Source organism: Strix aluco, chromosome 3 (genome assembly GCF_031877795.1).
Source record: "Strix aluco isolate bStrAlu1 chromosome 3, bStrAlu1.hap1, whole genome shotgun sequence".
Lineage (NCBI taxonomy): Eukaryota > Metazoa > Chordata > Aves > Strigiformes > Strigidae > Strix > Strix aluco.
The window spans coordinates 127015935-127036404 of record NC_133933.1 but is presented as its reverse complement, the minus strand read 5'-3'; the positions used below and the strand labels follow the sequence as shown (position 1 = coordinate 127036404).

The following is a 20470-nucleotide window of genomic DNA, read 5'->3' as shown; positions in this document are numbered from 1 at the left end:
TTCAGTCAAAAGCGTAGAATTGTTTGTTCTCCTTTAGTAATGTTTGAAAGTGGCTTAGAGCTTTGCTTACTTCTCCGTGGTACAAATACAGAATAGACCTCACAGAACAGCAAGCGATCTCATGAAGTCTTAACTCTAATTTTATAAAATGTTTTAAAAGAAATGAGTATAAACAATATTTACTTTTTGTATCATAACTGAAACCATACTGTTAAACAATCACATCCTGTTTAGCCCATAATGACATCAGAAATATGTTTATCATCTGCTCTGGACAACTTAGCATGATTTTGGCCCAAGGCAAAGTGGAACTGAAATCATTTACAGTTGTCCAAACCAAGATAACCACACATTTCTGAGGTAATTGATACCTAAAAGGAACACTGCCTTTAGATCACAGTTCATGATTTAAGTATACTAATTCCTTAAAGAACACTGTTAGAATTTTTGAAGTGTCTATTGGATTTCCTCCAAAACTTAGTATGGATTAAACAATCTACTGCACAAAGAAAATGTAATACACCAGATCAGCCCATCCACTAACAACTCTTCCTTTAGGAATAGATCACATTTCCTACTATCTTTGATTACTTTCCACCCACCTCAAAGTGACATCAAAATCCCAAACAAAACAAAGCCAAAAATATGTGAAATATTTTGAATAGCATGTCTCAAGCAATCTTTCATGTTCTGTTGTTAGTTTTAAAAACTAGTAAGAAAGAAAATACTTAGTACTGACTTTATACCTGTATATAATTCATGGATCTATTCTAAAATAATTAGATCTTGATTTTGTCATTTTTTTTTAACATGGAAATAGATCAAGAGTTCACAAAATGTAATAAAGTAGAGCAATAGAAGAATTACTTTATATATATATATACACATACATAAACACTACAGTTCATGAATTATAGTCTAGTGAGAAAAAACAAAACATATAGTCAGACGAAACATAAATACTTGATTACAGGAACACATTTCTCGACAAATGTAGAGTCAGATTTGTCCTTGCCTAGGACAGGGAATTTCATACTTCTAGCAACTTGTGCAGTTTTTTTAGACTGAAAAAATATTATACTGGAATGACAGAAGAAAATGTAAAGTCAAGAACATAACCCAAGCTCAAAGGATTTGCCTGCCTTTATGCAAAACTTAACATTTTGCATAAATATATAAGTAAGAAAGCAAAGCAAAGCAAAGAAACCATCAGTTTCCAAAACACAAACAGTGGTTGGGAAGAACTGGTCTACGACACTGATTCTCAGCTGGGGAGAAATGGGACTTGTTTCTATCCAATTTCTTAGAGAGTATGGATTCTTGATTAGATTTTGAGTGATTGTAATGGGGAGAATGAAGCAGAAACAGGACGGGGAAAGTCCCAGTTCTGAAAATGGCTCCATTAAGAAGGTAAAATGAGAACTACAACTAGGCAAGGATAAAAATTTTGTTATTTCTTAGAATTTTTCATGAAATCCTGAAAGTTAAATGAGGTTTTAATAGTCAAATATTAAATACACAAATATTACTGAATGCAGCCACCACCTCAGCACAGAAAAGAAAATCAAACCAAAGTAACCAGCTTCAACCACTGAAAGGGTATAAAAAGCACTCTAAAAATAGCCAGTTTCCAACAGCCACATATACCATGCTACTGAGTAAAAGGAAGGAAATTGGCCCAAACACTAGTGTGGAATTCTAAGTGTGCTCCTGGCACAATTTTGCCCTTGAAATCCAGTTGCCCGCACATGACATGAGGAGAAATTGAGCACAAACAGCGGCCGCGGACTGTTCTCCCTATTTGCTATGGACAGGGCTACCAAAAAGAGGGTAGCCTACAAAAAATTAGCCATAGGGACCCAAGCCAGGCCATGTCACCTGCCTTCAGGACCAGAGAACTGGCCCTGTCCTAGTTTATTGATTAGTATAGATACAGCTTTTGGATCTTACAAATACTTCAGAGAAAACGACATTCAAGAAGATGCTCTACTGATAGAGAGGACATAGGTTTGATAAGATCTATAAAGCGTACTTGCCAGTACAGCTAAACCTCAGTGAAATCGAGTAAAACTGGTATCAAAACCAACTGGTATCAAAACCATCATTCCACAGATTTGCATGCTAAGACAGTTATACTGCTTCTTGATCCCACCTAGCTTTCTGAGAGTGATGTGGTACCACATTCTGTTAACATAGACATAATTTTTCCTAAGTACACAGGTCAGAAAATAGGACTTGAAAGGATGGAGAGAAGAGCATATACTGAAGCATGTTTGCACAGAATATTTTATCTGTAAGCTGTGTTATATGAAATGTTATGTTATATGAATGTAGTCCTCAAATGCTATTGAAACAATTTTCTAATGAGAGGAATAATGAAAGAGAAAAAAAGTGATTGAGAAAAATGCATGTGAAATGTTTATAAATAAAATCTGCTTTCTACAGGAAGGAAATACAAATATATGGCAGACAGAAAGATCCATAACTTCCCTTTCATAATCTTCCTTCTCAGCATGCATACTTAGATATCAGAAAACATTTGAGGGAATAGGAAAAATATGGAAATAGGTTTCCTTTAGCCCATCTGGGCAAAAAGAAAAAACATGTAACAACAATATAATATGCAGCATGAAAAAGGCATCAGATGAGTATGATGTATGAAATATTTCACAGTTTTCTGTGCTGGAGCTGGGTAGCAGTAAAAGAAAAGAATTACCTCCATCCGCTCTTGCTTGACATCATCAATCTCATCATCTTCAAACATGGCTAAGAGCTCTCCAGTCTGGTCAATGGAGTTGAGAAAGTCTTGAGCAAGCTTCTGCCGTTTGTTGGTGTTATTACTGTTGAATTTGTCTTCACAAAGGTAAGCAAAGAACAACAAACTTATTTGGCTTCTCCAAACATCAACCAATGTCCCTACGAGGGACATGTCTTAGAATCAGCTGCACCGCGCAGAAAAGGCCTGTTACTGCTTCCTCATACAAGCTGTGCTACCTGATCAAGGGGATGTCACTGTTGTGCTGCAGTAGCACTGAAGTACAAAATCACCTTTGGTGTTTTCTGGTATAGCCTAGTGGTTTTTCGTAATCTAGAGAAACCTAGCCTACAGCTCATAGATCATAATTTCGCAGTGAAGGATCCACAGTGGACAGAGCTGAAGATGAAACTACCTTTCTCTGGTTGCACAAAAACCTCACTCATAGAACAGAATACACAGAGGAAATGTTCTTTCTTGAAAGCACAAAGAACGTCCTCGTTACCTACAGCCTAAAGCAAACCATAACACAAACATTAAGATGCAGCTCCACAGGTGATGGACCACTGCTCAACAGTAAAGCCTAGAGAACCCCAGCAAGATGATCTCTGTGGTTCTAAACAAAATAGCAGCTATAAAGACATTAGCTTCACAAAACAAAATTAATGGCTTCAATTACCAAAGCATGCCAGAAAATGCAATCTTTTTTTTCCAGATGAACTGTGTTTAGGAAGCATTTCATGAGCATCTAAATAGCTTATGAAAACTGTTTATTTGTTTTAAACAGAGACACAGACTTAAGTATTACAAAACCCAAAGCTGTCAGGTAGGAAGCTATACTGCCAGCTTGCTTGCACGAAAAAATATACTTTCACATGTGGCGAAAATAAAATACCACAGGCAAATTAAATCTCAAATGAGTTGACAAAAACTCATCCACAGATTGACTAAGTCAAAGCAAGTAGTACAATGTTCACCTAATGTCAGTGTGGATGCTCAGAGGTATCAAACACAAGGAATTCATCACAAGGGAAAAAATAAAAATAAAAGGCTCTAAGAAAGGAAATAAGTACAAAGAGTTGTATATGGACATTGCTAGATTTTATAAAGGTATGGCAGATTTAGATTTGCTATGATAAGTTTTAACTTTTTACAAAGGAAATGCTAATTCTTCTATTAATATAAATCAACAAAACTTTATACTGGGAAATTATATGGCATAAATTGATATATTTTTAAATCAAAGAGCTTTTTCTTTAAATGCATTGGTTATAAAATCTGTGAATTGCTCATGGAATGGGGAAACAAAAGTGTTTCCCATTCTTTAAATTACAGATTCAAAGTATAATATGTTAAACCACACTGAAAACAAGCTCAGGTCATATATTAGTATTCAGTGACTTCAGATTATGGATTTTTTTCTTAAAACATGTCAAAACCCTTTGATGGCAATTTAACAAATGTCCATTCAATTGCACACGGTAGCTGTCGCATTTGAATTACATATGCTGAAAACAATTAGCCCTTTAATCAGCACCAGTTTCTTTACTTCAACAGAGTTCTGATATTAAGCAGTCTTCCTTATCATTTGGATGGTAGATGCAAATAATTACTTTTGAAGTATTTCAAACAATAAAGCAGAGATTTTAAACCAAATTATTCTGAAGACAATATTTTTGTGTCTTTAACTATCAAGACATTAATACTTTGCATTGAGCTGTTCAGTGCATTTACAAAATACTAAGTTTCCCCCAAATTAAGTAACTTTTTTTTCTACCTTCAAGGAGGTCATCTTCTTCTATTCCTTTGACAATTTTAGATTTATAGTCTCGAAAAAACATGTATTTAAGTAGCCTTCTAAGCTTCTTCTAAGAGAAAAAAAATACATTTATATTAATTAGTATTATATAGTTATTTTTTATTTAGACTAACTTTGTAACACAAAAACATACAAATGTGTAATACATTACCCAGTAAATATCATTTTTTAAATGTTCATAATTTTTGTTTCTACAGAAAATCTATACATAGAAAGTGCATTAAGGTCAGTAGCATTTCCACATTAAATATTATTTATTTGAGTTCCTTGGTATTTTGCTTGCCAACTATGAGACAGAAAGGGGTTTGACTTTCAGAAAGCAGAAATTCAGAAATCAGGCTTCGGGCACCCCAAAATCTTTGCCATGTTTGGAAATCCAAGCCTACAAATGCATATTTCCATGAACTTTGTCATCCATGTTAACTATTGTTTCAGGTATAGCTTTACAGATCATATCAGATAAAGAAACTGCAATTGGTTTTCACGTTCTAGTGTTTTGTTTAATTTTGATATGGTTTTGGTCATTAGGTTTCACCTATCAAACGAGGAAAGAAAAGCAAAGGGCAGCGAAAAGGGGGAGGGAAAGGGGGGAACTAAGGAAGAAAAGGAGATGAAGGAAGAATAAATAATGTTGATAAAAATACCTGACTATTTTTTTAATAATTTTAAAATTTGAAGAAAGAAAATGAATCTAATCTTTGTATGGAAAAATGTTTTTTTAAATTATTGACCTGCTCTACTTACTATCCAGAAAAAGTAAGACCATCCCTAAATTTGGAGATTTTAGTGAGGTAAAATACAGGAAAAATATTATAAAGAAAAATCAAGACAGGATTTACTGACAGCCTAGATGACAAAAATGTAATGGTCACAGTCAAACATCACATCTACACTCTGCATAACTAGGGGCAAATTAGAATGATTGGTTTTTAATAAAAGGCACATAAAGGATTAGGATCAATATTTATACCTTTATTAAGAAATTGTTTTGAGCTTTAAGGTACACTACCCACCCTAAAACTTAGTGAAAAAAATCTACTGATAATTCAATTCACACGAAAAAATTAGATTAAAATGTCACACAATTATTGTACTATGCACAAAACAATTGCAGAACAGCTATACTTTTAAATAAAGCTATTCATGGTGATGGACTCCTTTCAGATAGGTTAAACAAGCACTTTATAACACGCTAAACAGCTTACTATGTAAAGGAAGAAATTTCTGTCTTATTACTATACCTTATCTTTGCGCATTAAGAACAGGAGATCTTCAGCAGAGATGACTCGAGCTCCTCTCAGCTGAGAAACTTCAGCTGCTTGCTGCAACTAAAATAAATTAATAAATTAGGACGGCTCTTTCTGTGTTAAAAAATTTATTCACTAGGGTTTGTTTTAAATAAGTTCAGATAATATTTTGCATGGTACTGCATAGCAAAATACAAGCTATGCACTAAAACAGTGCTGGGAGTGTCACTCACTCGGTTCTTGTTACCCAAGAAGTGAATAACATTTTTATGAAAAGACTGAAAGACTTTTGACAAATCTCAAGCAAAAGGTTTTTTGTTTATATTTAAAATGATTGCTTTTAAAAGGCGCTACATCCCTTTTTTTCTTTCCTTGCATGACATTAGCCCAGAAAATGAACATATAATTCTCTCAGGCAATGTAAAAATGCCAAATTCTTGCCATAGCACTTTATCTGCAACTGTGGAAGGGTGGGTGATCCCTCTCACAATTTTTTAGAATAACAAATATTAATTTTAAAAAGCTTACCTAAGTATTTTTTTGAAAGAAACTCTACCCCTACTTGACTTATCATTAGTACAAACCAGACACAAATGAAGAACATTTTTAGGCATACTCTTATTTTATTTGAAAGAAAATGAATTGATACGAAACACCAACTCTATTAATGAAGTAATTGGAAAAACCTTATTGAGCAGACCAGGCCATTCAGATACGAAAGAGATAAAGATGGGATTGAGCAACGAATGCCACAAAAATTGATAAGAGCTGGCCAAAAGAGTGTGAATCAAAGAACTGTCCTCACCTCCATCACAACAGTGCCACTAAAGGCCCCAAACTCCTCAAATTATGCTGCAAAGAGCAAAAATCTCTTTGTAAGGGGCTAAGCACGTCAGCCTTGGATTCACCTTCAGTAGGTGTAGGAAATCGGGCTAGTTTATACACAAATAGATCATATCAAAACCAGTACAAGATTAGAAACCAAACATGTGCAAGCTGATGCTTATCAAACCACCGGACCAAGGAGGTCCAACCCAAATGTACAAGAGAAATCCATGGGATTCGCTCCTTTCACCTCGCTAGCCTTTGGTTCTGGCATAAGACGATGCTGTAGAGGAGGTGGGACAGAAAGGATGTTTCACAGCAAGGAGTATATCCGATTTCTCTAGATTCAAAAACATTGTCCAAAAGGCAAGATTTAATCAGTTTCTTTGCTCTTATCCTCATTAACAATCTGATGGACGAACTGACAGTGAGCACAGTACACAAGTTATCAAAAGGAGAGACACCTTAAAAAATTCTTGGCATTAAAACTCATACACACCTGTAACATGATCAGTAAACAGCAATTTAATTTATTTTCAAATATCTCTATATTCTTCTTTCAGAAGTGCATTAATGCACCTGAAAATAATTTAAAGAAATCCTATCCTTCATACTCACACTAGCAATGGTTTCACTCAGTATCACTGGCTGAATAAGTATATTATTAATCTGAGCTCCCATGCTGCTATGACTTGAAATAGGCCTATTCAGAAGTTAAAAAGATCAACAAAAACAGTAGCTGTTTCTAATATCCAAAGGAGGAGAAGGGGGGGAAAAAGATTTTCATTTTGGCAAGTGTTCAGTGGGCAAAAGATTCAGTCCATAAATCATAATACTGGACTGCATTAATTTTTTTCCACACTAATCACATGCATACAAAACGTTAACTGTATCTCGTATGCACAACACAAAACATACTGCGTGAAGAGTTTCAGATTTTCTCCTTGAAACCCTCTCTTGGCCCTTGCAGTCACAGAGACCAGAGAGATTTCAGGAATTCAGAAGTCACAGTAATATAATCTTACTTGAAAAATGTAAGAATGTGAAAAACGATAGTTCTATTTTTTGGCATAAGCAAAACTGTTTCTTATTCTGATTAGTCTGAGGGCACACAAGCTACTTATATTTCTAACATAAAATATAAAGAGCTGGATAAAAATAAATTTACCAAGAATGAGCCAATATTCATCTCTGGTGTAAATCTATTGCAGTTAATGGATTTATGCCAAGGCTGACTTTGGCCCCACTAAGCTTAAAAGTGTTACAAAACCTGACCTTAGCATGGTGATAACACAACGCAGCTTTTCCAAATATCATATAAAACAATGGCAGAAATATCTGACACGAAAGTATGCTCTAGTTCCCTAACACATACAGGACTGTAACTATAATCTTTAAGGTCCCTTTCAACCCAAACCATTCTATGATTCTAGAAGACATTAATTTTCTTACCATAAAATTCAGATATGTTAATTCTTGCATGTAGCTGAAACACCTTATTTTCCCAAATGATAAACATGTGACAACATCATTTAAAACAAAGATTGCGTGCAAGCTGCTTACAGGAACCTCCCAAGTAAGGGAGTAGTAAGGAGAGGAGGCCAAATTCACGTCCCATTTGCATCTAAGTAAATCCTGAATAACACTGTTTATTTTAATGGAGTTATTCTGGGCTAAACACAAGATCAAAATCTGGAATAATATTCTCAGTTTCTACCAAAACAATGAAAACTTTATTCTCGCATTGCCTCTACTTTTTGCATCTATTTTATTTTAAGGAATGAACACACAGCATTTAATTTCTTTGGCTTAAAGAAAGCAAAATACGAAAATAATTACTTCCTGTACAGTTATAAAATATGGATTATTTATCCAAACAGACCATAATGAGTTCTGCATTGGTACACATATTTACCTGGGAAACCAGGATATGCTCAGGTAAATATGTATCCAAGCAATTAAAAAAAAATTACGTACCACAGAGCCTAGGTTGGGGGGAAGATGTATTTATAGTTTTAACGCACACATAATTGACTCATTCAAACCACAACATGAGTGCTTTGCTATAATTAGTATTACAACAAACTGTCTTATTTGACTGTCCCAGAGTTGCCATTAATATGCAATAAGCCCCGATTCCTTAATTTCCGGAGCTGAAGGCCTTGTTGAGTCATTACCGCAGCCGCGTTACATGATGAAGGGCAATTTTAGGAGCCATACCAAAGAAACGATCCATCTCTGAGCACCTAGCATTTATCATTCCAAAATAGCAATTTTCAGCTATGCAACCTTGAAGTCAGGAGGTGTTTCACCTTTTGCTGCAGTGGAAGTACTGGGGGTTTTTATTTTGTGAGCAGTAGGTCTACTGCCTGTGACTCCAGATGATAGACGTGATATAAATGCTGCAATAACTTATCATATGAGGTTACTATATGGCAACAGTGGAGATACGGCAAGAATTTCCCCTGATCTCCCTTCTCCAAGACTCAGCTATATTTAGTGGCAGTCACAGAATTTGGAGCAGCAGCAGTTCCAACATACTCACTGTCTTTTCCTAATTTTTTTTAATGATGAAAATTATTTAGTCCACATTACAAAATATTTTGGTTTGGATTAGCTTGAAGAACAGCAAACAATCCAAATTACCTAGCTCCTTAAAGAAAAACAGGCTAAATTTCCTAATACTGGCAAACAACATTTGAGACCTCGGAGCCTGAATATTTTATTACAGCAAAATTATGAACCCCTAAACGTGAAGTTTAAATAACGGAAGTGTTGAAATGACTTTAACTATAGGAGCGCAAATAGTTCTGTTAATAATTAGGAGTTTATGAAAAATAAGTGTATTTTACAATTTTTCACATTACAAAGAAGGTAGTATATACAGTAACTATATTTTAAAGTCTAAGAAGAAATGGCTGGGGAATAATATTTTAAAATGTAATCACTGGTTTAATGACTTTATGAAGTTAACTTTCTTGGCAGGATGAACTGAAGTATGTTAACGGTCACCTTACGGCTATTTTCTTTTTGCAACTTCTGCAAATTATAGATTTGTTGAAAGGAGTATTCATTCTCCTATGACAGAAGCACAGTTACTTCAATGGTACTGTCTGCTTATTTTTTTTCGTAATTATTTTTTCTTCCACTACCTCCAAAGTCAACAATCACCAATACTTCTACAAAAATGTCTTGATGGACAAACAGACAAAAAGCTGGAAAACAAACATACTATGTTGTGACATAATCCTTCCAGTTAAGCTGCAGGATGGAGTTGAAATGGTAATGTTTGCATGCCTTGAAACTGCTGGGAGCCAAGAATAATGCTTCAGGAGCTCTGATTTTATTTTCATTATAGAGGAAAATTAGATCATAGTTCACCTGGCCGAATCTTTTTTTTTTTTAAGGCAGGAAGGTGGTTTTGTTATTAAATATGCATTAAAATGTCATATTTTTCATCTTTTCTAGATCAGAATATGCAACTATAAAAATACCAATAGAATATTTTGAATTTAGATATAGTGCCATAAATGTATTCTAAACAGAGCATCCCAATACCTTTTTGAAAGCAATCAAACTTTGTTTTTCCCTTAAATCTTTCCACATAAGACCTCACATATTACTAATGTTGACACCTGAGCTTCTAATCCTAACATACATGGGAAAAATACAGAATTTGTTTCCACTAGTCAGCTTAGGAATGTGCTTTACACAGTTAGCACATCCTGGGAGGATAATTATATTATGGAGTCCATTAGAGCGCTCTAATAGGTCATGATTTAGGATGACCACACAAGGGTTAAAAAGCATGACTAAGTCATCACGAACTGTCTAAAACATAACACTTTCATCTGCAGATTCAAAGACGATCAATTTTCTTGCTATTAGGTATCTGGTTTTAAATCTAAGTATTTTTTACTGAAGAGCATTTAATGTAATACCAGGTGATTATGTATGACCTTGAGAAGATAAAGCTCTGCATACCATTTTGAGGCTTTAGAAGAGCACTTTCTTGTTTGACATACAGTGAATTTCAGTCCATACAGATCATGAGAATAAGAAAATATCAGTTCTTACCCCTTGATCCCTGGCATTTACCGAGAACTTGCTTTCAAGTACATAATTTGTTATGTTTGTTTCTTCAAAAAAACCTTACTCTTTGTCTCTGAAGCAAGGTTGACTGCTTAGTCTTGCCTTCTAGCAGGTAGCAACAGCTTTTGGTTTCCACAGTTCAGCCAGCCCGAAGAGCTGGATCTGGATACAGAGAGTCTGCAGCCAGTTACTAGTACCTGGAAAAGAATTATCCCAAAAGTATCTCCAGCAATAAGTAGGTTATACAAGGACTCTTTCCCTCTGAAAGCATAAAGAGTACGTCTACGGGTCCAATACACAATGATGGTTTTGACATCAAAGCAGTCGATATAAATTTAAGAAGTCAAACTGTTCTAACAAACCCAAGAGAAAACAGCCCCTTCCTCACCTGCCTTCAGACTGAAATTGTGTGAAAGACAGTCCTATGAACTCCAATAAACAGCCCTACATCTCAGTCTGCACGTTTTTAATCATATCACTGATATGAAAGATCCCTAAAGATTAATATGATGATAAAGAGATATCTTGTTATTATTCCCATCTATTTAAATTGAACATTTGATATAGTTTTGGACGTCACCATCTCTCTTCATTCTACTGACAACTCACATATGTCTTTTGATTATAGAAAAGGTTGTAAGTTTTTTTGGTTTGATTTTTGGCAACACAGTCAGTACAATCCAAATAGAAGAAATGCAACAAAGGCAGGTACGTACTTGCAGGGAGAGAAAACTGCAAAAGCAGAATACCCTGCAGCTTGCTCAAGCTGATATTCTTCATGTTACGAACAAGATCCTTCTGAACACACACACAAAAAAGAATCTGAAAAATGTACAGAGCTTTTAGAAAACTACAAGGACTCAGCCTGTGTAATGGAATGGGCTAACAGGAAAATGCACGGTGCTCCTGGAGCTTACCTATGGTGTACCCATGGTTTCATCCTGATGCAAAACCCTGCCGCTGGATGGAGAAGGGTGTCTACTCACCAATGTCATAAAATTGAACATTACCAAACAATTCTAAGTTAAAGCACACACCATTTATTTTCAAGGAAATGTATAAATACAACATTAGAAGAGGCTAGACTGCATTTGGCCAGCCAGGGCATCTTCAGACTGTACCCCACAGTGCATCTCAGAGTGGCAGATTCCCAAACCACAGTGATACAACATGGGGCTATTGTGCCATGGATGTGGACACTTACATGATTTATGTCCATCTGATCCTCAAGTTTATCAAGCTCCCACTGGAATGAAGCTCTACCGTTTGTCAGCCACCCCCCCATTTAGTATTATCAACAAAGTTGTTGAGCATACCTTCTGTCACCCATCCAAGTTGCTGATGAAGACATATGGGCCTCATTACTCCACTCTTTACTAATGTCTAAGAGACTTAAGTGTTGCTCCATAGGAGAAGGGAGGGGAAAAAAAAAGTGAAAACCTTTACTCATGTGTGGAATAATTCAATTTTCACAATGGATTTTGCATCTTTGCTCAGCTTGTTGGATATGGTGTAGTAACTCCCACGGTTCAGTAGCCAGTAGAGCACCAATCCCACCACAAACTGGGATTAAGGAAAGCTGCATCCTTGTGCTCTATATTTTTTATTTTTAGCAAGCATAATCATAGCTGAGCCCCACATCTGTTGATACTCTGAATCATTCTTGTTTAAAATATAAACAGGCACAATTATTAGGAAAATGATAATTTATTTTTAAAGCCCAATAGCCTAGGCCCTGCTACTAAAAGTGAAGATTTGCATCTGTAGGAGACGGTACGATTTTTTAAAATTATATGAAATAGATTAAATAAGGAAAATAAATTTCCAAGTAAACAGGGATATTAATACTCTTATTTTGCAAAAGATGAGCTTTAAATCAAGGGGTTTTTTTTAAAAATCTTTCCCTTACAAATAATTTAAGCTCTACTTCTTAAATTAGAGCTTGTTGTTGCATTTTCTGTCACACGGGGAAAAGAATTTAATGCATTTATGAACAATACATTTCAACTTAAGCTTCAGACATGACTTTTTCCTATTTTTCTTTCCTTTAATTCTAATATCAAAATCAACATTTTGGGCCAACATTTTATACCTGTAACTCTTCTACTCTCCGTGCAACAAAACAAACCCTATTGCACACCTGACATTTATAGCAGGCAATTTTGACCAAAGTGAAATTATATCAACAATGTTAAAACAATTAAGTCTCTAAGTGCAGCAAAGTATTCAGACTCGTTGATTTCAGTTTTAATATGGTCAAATTAGTCAGTGGCTACGTAGATGTTAATTCAAGATTTGGTGCAGCGCAGGAGATGGCCACTGCTGCTGCTCTCTCTCACTGCTGATGATAACAGCCCGCAAGAAAACAACTTGGAAACTTCTACTCTGGTTATTATTATTACAAGAGAGAAAAAATAAGGTTGAAAAATATCATCCAAGGGGAAATGATGGAGTAGTGTTCTCTAGAACGATCAAGAGACTCTGAAAAAGCTTTGCAAAGTGTGAACTTTGTAGATATGAAAGATTTATTAGCCAGTATGAAACTGAAAAATTCTCACAACCAAAAGCACTCCAATCTCTGCATTTCTGAATAAGATGAGCGTAGAGGTCCTCTCTTGACTGTCCATGTTCTAGGACTGTCAGGATATTCCAGATGCTGAGGTAATTGGTGCCATCTCACAGTAAATCACCGGCAGCAAACTTCCTTGTATTTAAACTAAATAAATGCTGATGTTTTGGAGGAAATGATCACAGAATAGTTTGGATTGGAATGGACCTTTAAAGGTCACCTAGTCCAAAACATAATAAAACTAACTACATTTAGACTCAAACTTTCACAACAAGCTGTTTCATATTTACAGCAGTATCACTACAGATATTCCAAGTTGAGAATCTCAACTACAACTATTACTTCCACCTAAGTTATGTCTTTGAATGCCTTTTTGGTACTAAATGTTACTGTGAAAAAATAAGAACGTGCAATCTTTTCAGCAACAAATGCACTCACCTTTCCTTTAGTAAAACAAAAAAGCAATTAGAATTTACTGAGGAAAATATTATTTTCAAATATTTAGTCTATTAACTCAGATTTATTTTCTCTCCATCAATTATTTCTATTTCTTTTCTTTCTTCAATATTACTGTGGCATGCAAACCAGCCGAGGTTCGCATTATACCACAGCTTCCTGTCCTTTGGTCTCAAATCCCAGAAGAAACCACCATTCAGGATTATTGTTACTCAGTTTCCAATGCTGCAAGCAGGAAAAAACCTGTTCTCTGTTGATTGAGAGACCATCTAATATAAACAGGTTTCTTTCTCCCATTGCTGTAGAGAATAACATTTGTTCAAATCATGCATCCCTACATTGCTCACACAGGAGAATAATCATGCCTTATATTAGTTTTACCAGAACACTAAATAAATACTGTTCCTTTCCATATGACAGCAAATTGGAATCAGGCTTCACTGTTTGTCATAGAGAAAATAAGACATAAATTTACCTATTCCAAGCACAAAGATAAAGTGCTTTTAGAGCAAGCCTCAGGCTAATGAAAGAACTGCAAAGCAAGTGAAGAGCAGGCAACCATCAGGGCACTGAATATAGAGAAGACAGGACCTTGATCCTCTGGCTGAACTGATCCCAAAGTCATAAAAAAAATTTCTTCAAATACCTCAAAATGAAGGACAAAAACCTACTTTAAAAAATTAAATCCCGCAAAAGACATAGGCAAGACATTGCTTTGAAAATTTAGACTAGGAGACAGAAAGAGAAAGAAAGGATTCAGGTTCAATCAAAAATACAAAACGGTAACATTTTCCATTAGAAAGCTCTACAATTATTCACAGTCCTGAAGAGATACGCCATTATGTTCATACTTGGAAATACTGTGCTAGTGGTAGAAGACTTTGTAAATTAAAAGATTTTACCCAAAATGATTCACATTGGTCTTTCTTCTAATTTTTAATTCTCATTTGCTCAAATGCGCGTGGGACATTCTCAGTTTGCATGGTGACTACAACTAAATGCTACAGGATTGCTCAGATTAAACAGTGAGACACATAATACATGTAAATGCCTACTGGTTTAAATGGTTTAGGGTGGCAGACAGGCCATACAAGTGTCTGGGCTTAAGGTAAATGGTACTGCCTGCAGAAGTTTGGCAGACAGGTATGTGTCATCTTGCAAGATGTACTCAAATCATCAACAGAAAAAGAAAACAATAACAGAAAAAAGAAAAAGTGAAAACCATTTAGTTTTAATGCTTTTTCAACCACAAGAAAGGCATGGAGTGTGGATTATGACACTAGAGAAAGTCTCAGTCTGTTCTGTAATCTTTAATCTTAGGGAAAATTATTTGTCCATGTGGACAAGGAATAATCAGAATGTGTAATAAAACAGGAAGTTCTATGAAATTTTCTCTTCTATCAAGAAATCTCTTCCCAGTTAATTTCCAAATGGCTTCAAAAATCCTAACTCCATAGCACCTTTCTTCCTAGAATCCAAGATCAAGGCAAAAATGGAGAGAAATTTATGAAAACAACAGTCCCAGTCCAAAGTAGACCCATTTTCACGTAAAAATAAGAGGAAAGGAAGTCCAAATTTTTCTATGTATTTTCTTTTTTATTTATATGAATTATAATTCTCAGAGCTTCAAAAAATACAAGGTAAATTGCATAGATGATACCATGAACACAACAGATTTTCTCTTGGGAAGATGGAAGAAAGAAAAAAGGAGGGAGATCTTGTTCAGAGGAAGAAAAGAAAGCAACATGAAGGAGTGTAAATGTAAAATCTGAACAACAGATATCCGTGTCTGCAAAATGGCACTGATTTCCTAACTCTTATTTAATGCTCATTCTTTAATTAACATTCATTTCCCAAGGACATAAGTTTGAAAAGGCTGTTTCACATTACTTTAGCACGAAGAGAAAGAATCACTTTTAAGCCATGAAAAGGCTGAGGAAAAAAATAAACATGCCTTCTGAACCTAATTTCCTCTTTATTGCTACTGCAAAGTTATGAAATGAAATCTATTATTTAATTACATTGGATCAAGCAACAGGAAGAGAAGGGAGTGTTTGAGTCACAACATCCTTGTAAGGATAAATTACTACACTTCCTCTTGTTAAAAGACAGTTTTAATGGACTGAAACTGTACAAATGGTTAAAATCAAACTACTGGGAGGCAGGAAGATCTTCTCACTAACATAAAAACCCCATAAAATGTACTCTGAAATTCTTAACAGAAAGATCGGTAACAATAGGGAAAAATGTAGCAACATTTCTGCCAGAATGTCAATAGTTTGAAAATTATTACATTTATTCAGATTCTCCCCAGAATATGAAGATAGTTTAAAAACTATACAGTAGCTTCTGGGCTTGCTTTCTTTTATGCTTTGCATTGGAGATATTTAGATAATCTATTATGAAAACTTCAAAATTTATCTGCTATTACTACCAAAATTTTATTAGCCATACGGGATTTCCCTTAGCTGTGCTTCAGTAATGTTTATTAGATCCTTCAAATTGAATGCAACTGTTGGAAAAGTTAAAGCATTTTATTTCTTAAGTATGTTCTTGGCATGAAAAAAATGGGAGGTCTTTAAACTATAACAAAAAGATAGGCTGAATTCTAAAATGTTGGAATAGATAACTTGGCAACTGCTATAGAGTGCACAACTGGGATATGAATGTACAAATGTTGTGATCTTTTATATAATTTAAATTCACTTTGACTTGTGTGGAGATGCTCTGAAATAACCTTTCATGGAAATACTATCTTTTTTCAAAACACTAAATAGAACTAACACAGAATACGCTAAAATATGAGGGCATTTCACAGATAATTTGAAGAACAATGGAAAATATCCTTGAAGTTGTTCACGAAAGCTACTCCTAAGCCTAAGGGCAGTATGGGAGAAAGCATTTCTTTGAAAAAGCTTTCCTGGAGGCAACAGAGACTGATTTCATAGGCCCATCAGAAACTGGACTGACCTCTCATGACTGAAGGATGGATGACATGAGGGGGTAAGTATAAGTCATGAAGTTTTTTGAGGAAAGATGCAGAGAGGTTTTGACAGGGATAAAGAAACAAGATAGAAAAAGCTGTTTGCAGAAATTTTCTAGATCAAAGATTTTCATGGTGTCCTACTAGTAATTTGGTCCACAGTCTACTTCTAAACTTCTAACACAGTCTATGAAAGCAGTCATAAAATAAAACCTTTCAGCCATGTGGTGTCTCACAGGACTCCATGATTCTTGAATTTTTTTAAGAGGTCTGATCTTCAACAGAAAACGTTAGAAGGCTACTTGTCCCTAACGTACCTAGAGATCCCAGACTTCAACTTCTGAATGTAGGAAATCAAAAAAATGTCATGAATGCCATCATACATGGCATATATCTTATTCTTCTCTTGAAACTCCAGTTACTGGCTACTATCAGACTTCAGCTGGCTATATATGGACGTTTGGCTGAATTCAGCGAATTTTAAAATATTTTACCTACCAATACTTCACAATTAAAGCTTGCACATTCTCAAACTGGTTATGAACCAGAATGGCTTTGACAGCCAGTCAGTCAAGAGTCAATCCAATAACCTATCAAATGAATGAGCAAGAAGTCTGATAAAGTAGAGGAAACAAGAGATTCATGTCAAGGGACAGGAGTACTTGGTCTTTTGAAAAAAATCTCTGGAAATGGGCAACAGGTCCAAGCCATGGACATATATACATCCATTAGGAGAGGACAAATAATTTCCCCTGCCCCAGTGAGATCTCTGCTTTGGGAATTCAACTGTACAATCTTATAATTAGATGCAGCTCCACAAAAACTTCTCATGTGTTAAGTTACTAAGGCTGAGCACAAAGCCAGGATATCCATTACTGGTACCAGAGGAGTCAGAAGAAGATAATGTCAACGATGCCAGCAGGGAGGAGGAAAACTAGTGTTTCCAGCATTTATCTTTGTCCTTTGGGAGCCACAAAGGGAAGTGTTAGCTCTACAGGTTTGATTTCAAGAGACACTGAAACGTCATCAAAAAGCTTTGAGGGGAGGGGCTCAGGGCAAAAAAGAAAAGATGAAAAGAAAAATCTTTATTTTCTCCAGGAAAACCATGTTGTAGATTGGCATCTGAGCACAGTGGTTCTAAGGTAAAAGCTGAGCCTTAGCACAATCACCAGGACACAGATTGTTCAGGTCCTAAAAAAATGATAGCACAGATTCCTTCAAGAAGAGACTGTGATATTTCTCCACAAGCACACAGTCTAAAGGGTCTGCAAAAGGGTACATATTTCTCTAATTATTAGAGGTATTCTCTGCAGTGTTTGTTTATGGAAATATGGGGAAGACCATCTAAGGCTAAAGTGAAACTGATGAATTTCTAACAAAAAAATCACCCCAAAAATACAACAAAAAAGCATCGAAACACAAACGGAAAAGTACCTTCATTCCTCAAAAACAATGGAACACTTCCAGTTTTATCATGTGTTTATAAGAAAGTGAACTCAATTATCAGTCACAAACTGATAACTATGTTTAGCAAAAAAAGAGTGAAAACAAGCGTGAGTAAAATCAGTACAGGTATGATGAAGATAGAAAGAAATCTCAGTTCTCAGAATGACAGAGTGGATAACACTTTTCTAAAAGACATGAGGAAGGAGTAATCCAAAGTGAAATGCAGAGTGGTTGAAGAGAAGTTGCAAGGTTGGGTAAGATTTAAGAAGGAACACTGATTATTGAAGGGATTTAATAGGTTAAAAAAGTAGGGGATAAGATTAACTAACAATAATAAATAAAAGATTCTCCATTAATACAGATCACTCCCTTTTTAGATTGCTTTTAAGGTTGATTTCTTTATTTTGGAAAAGCTACATTACCTACATGAATTTTACATTTTTGTTCATATGACAGTGATATCTGTTCTACATCTATTTTACAAATAGGCAAAATGAGGCAAGGAACAACTTGCCTGTACACGGGCAAAGACAGAACCAGGAGAAAAAAGCCTCTGCCTCCCTCACCAACCAATTAGCAGCACTCCTTCACTGCTAACGATTCTTCTCTAATGTAAAAGGAAACATCTGCAAAATAATGCAGAAACATAAACAAACCCAACAAACCAAACCTCTTCTGAGCTTTAACTTAAAGAGTTTTTTGAATCTAAACTTGTATGCACTCCTAAGCAAAACTATAAATATTTCCCAGAGCCTAAAGCTGTGAAATGCAGAGGTGATTTAGCAGACACTCAAACCATAAAAACTGTGCCCGATATATTTCTCTTCTAATTTAGAGTAAGTGGGCCAGCCTTATATCATATATAATCATAATTCTCAGTGACATTTAAACCAAAAACCAACTAAACATTTAAACTAAAAACCTGTAAACCTCCATAAAGCTTTACAAATAGTATCAGTCATTTTAATATAAAGCTAAGAGACAGTAACATAAACAATGTCAACACAGCCACTAGTTTGCAGTTTAGAACCTGGAACTGGAATACTATAAAAGTAAATCCTTACATTCACAAGAAGTCACTTTTCAATCAGTGGCTTTTTGAGGAGGAATAGGATCTGCAGCACACATTAAAGCTACACCATTAGAAATCAAGAAGTATAGGGATAAAGAATGGCCAAAAGTAAAGCTTAATTAGGTTTGCAAGTCAGATTAAGAAGCAAAGCAAAGGAGGCTTCAGACATAAAACAGTACGAAGAAAGATAATCTGTGCAGAAGGAAACAGAGAAGGAAAATCTAAACACGGTTCCAAAACAGGAGAATAATTTTCACTGAGAAAGAACTGAGAAGAACTGAGATTTTGAGCACAGGATCAGAGGTACGACAACTCATGGAAGAGGTATATGGAAAGAAATTATTTCTAATGTACTGAATGGACATAAAGATTTTAATGCACTCCAATCATCAGCACTGGATATCTCAGATGTGAATGAACCTTAAATACAACTGAATGTCTGCTGGCATTAATATTTAAATAAATCAGATATGTTTGGGGAAGCTAAAGGGATCAAATAATTATAGGCTGCTGCCTACAAATACTTCAAGAGCAATTAGAAAGATGACGGATCCAAATTCTTTTTGGTAGCAACAGATATGATGAGGAGCAACAGACAGAAATTGCAATTTAGGCTGCCCAGGGAGGGGGTGGAGTCCCCATCCCTGGATGTGTTTAAGGGTCGTTTGGATGAGCTGTTGGGGGATGTGGTGTAGGGGAGAACTTTGTAGAGTCGGGCTGATGGTTGGATTCGATGATCCCAAGGGTCTTTTCCAACCTGAATGATTCTGTGATTCTGTGAGTCTATGAGTTTGGAAGGATTGGGTAGGATGTTAGTAAAACCTTTCTCATAGGAGGACAGAGCAGCCCTGCAGCAGTAAAGCACTGCTGCAGGGGCTCTGAAGAATTCCTCTGTGGAACTTCCAAAGTCTGAGATGGACAAAGCCATGGCTGACCAGATCTAGTTCTAGTGACAGTCCTCCAACTAGCAGCGTGTTGTACTAGATGTCTCCAGAGGTTTGATTTTTTTTCTTCCTCTCTGTATTTTGTACATTCTTACAGAGTTTTTGAGTAAAAGAAATTATTTACTTCTGTTTGTACAAGTTCCAGCACAACAGTCACTCTCCCCTCCATTTGGAATAGGGTCCCCTATCTACTGCTACAGCAAAAATAAAATTCTTATCATAAATAGTGTGTCAAGAAAGTGGAAGTGCAGAAAGCCAGTCC

At 35.6% G+C, this 20470-nt stretch overlaps 1 protein-coding gene across 7 annotated transcripts in view; it reads right to left on the bottom strand.

Moving 5' to 3' along the window:
- The window catches only part of SUPT3H (SPT3 homolog, SAGA and STAGA complex component), a 279815-nt gene that overhangs the window by 86717 nt on the left and 172628 nt on the right, over positions 1 to 20470 (bottom strand). For all 7 annotated transcript variants that reach the window (XM_074820229.1, XM_074820226.1, XM_074820225.1 and 4 more), the window contains 3 exons: positions 5816 to 5902; positions 4533 to 4623; positions 2717 to 2853 (listed from right to left, as the gene is read on the bottom strand). In XM_074820229.1, coding sequence (XP_074676330.1) covers positions 2717 to 2853; positions 4533 to 4623; positions 5816 to 5902 — 315 coding nt within the window. The remainder of the gene's footprint in view (positions 1 to 2716; positions 2854 to 4532; positions 4624 to 5815; positions 5903 to 20470) is intronic.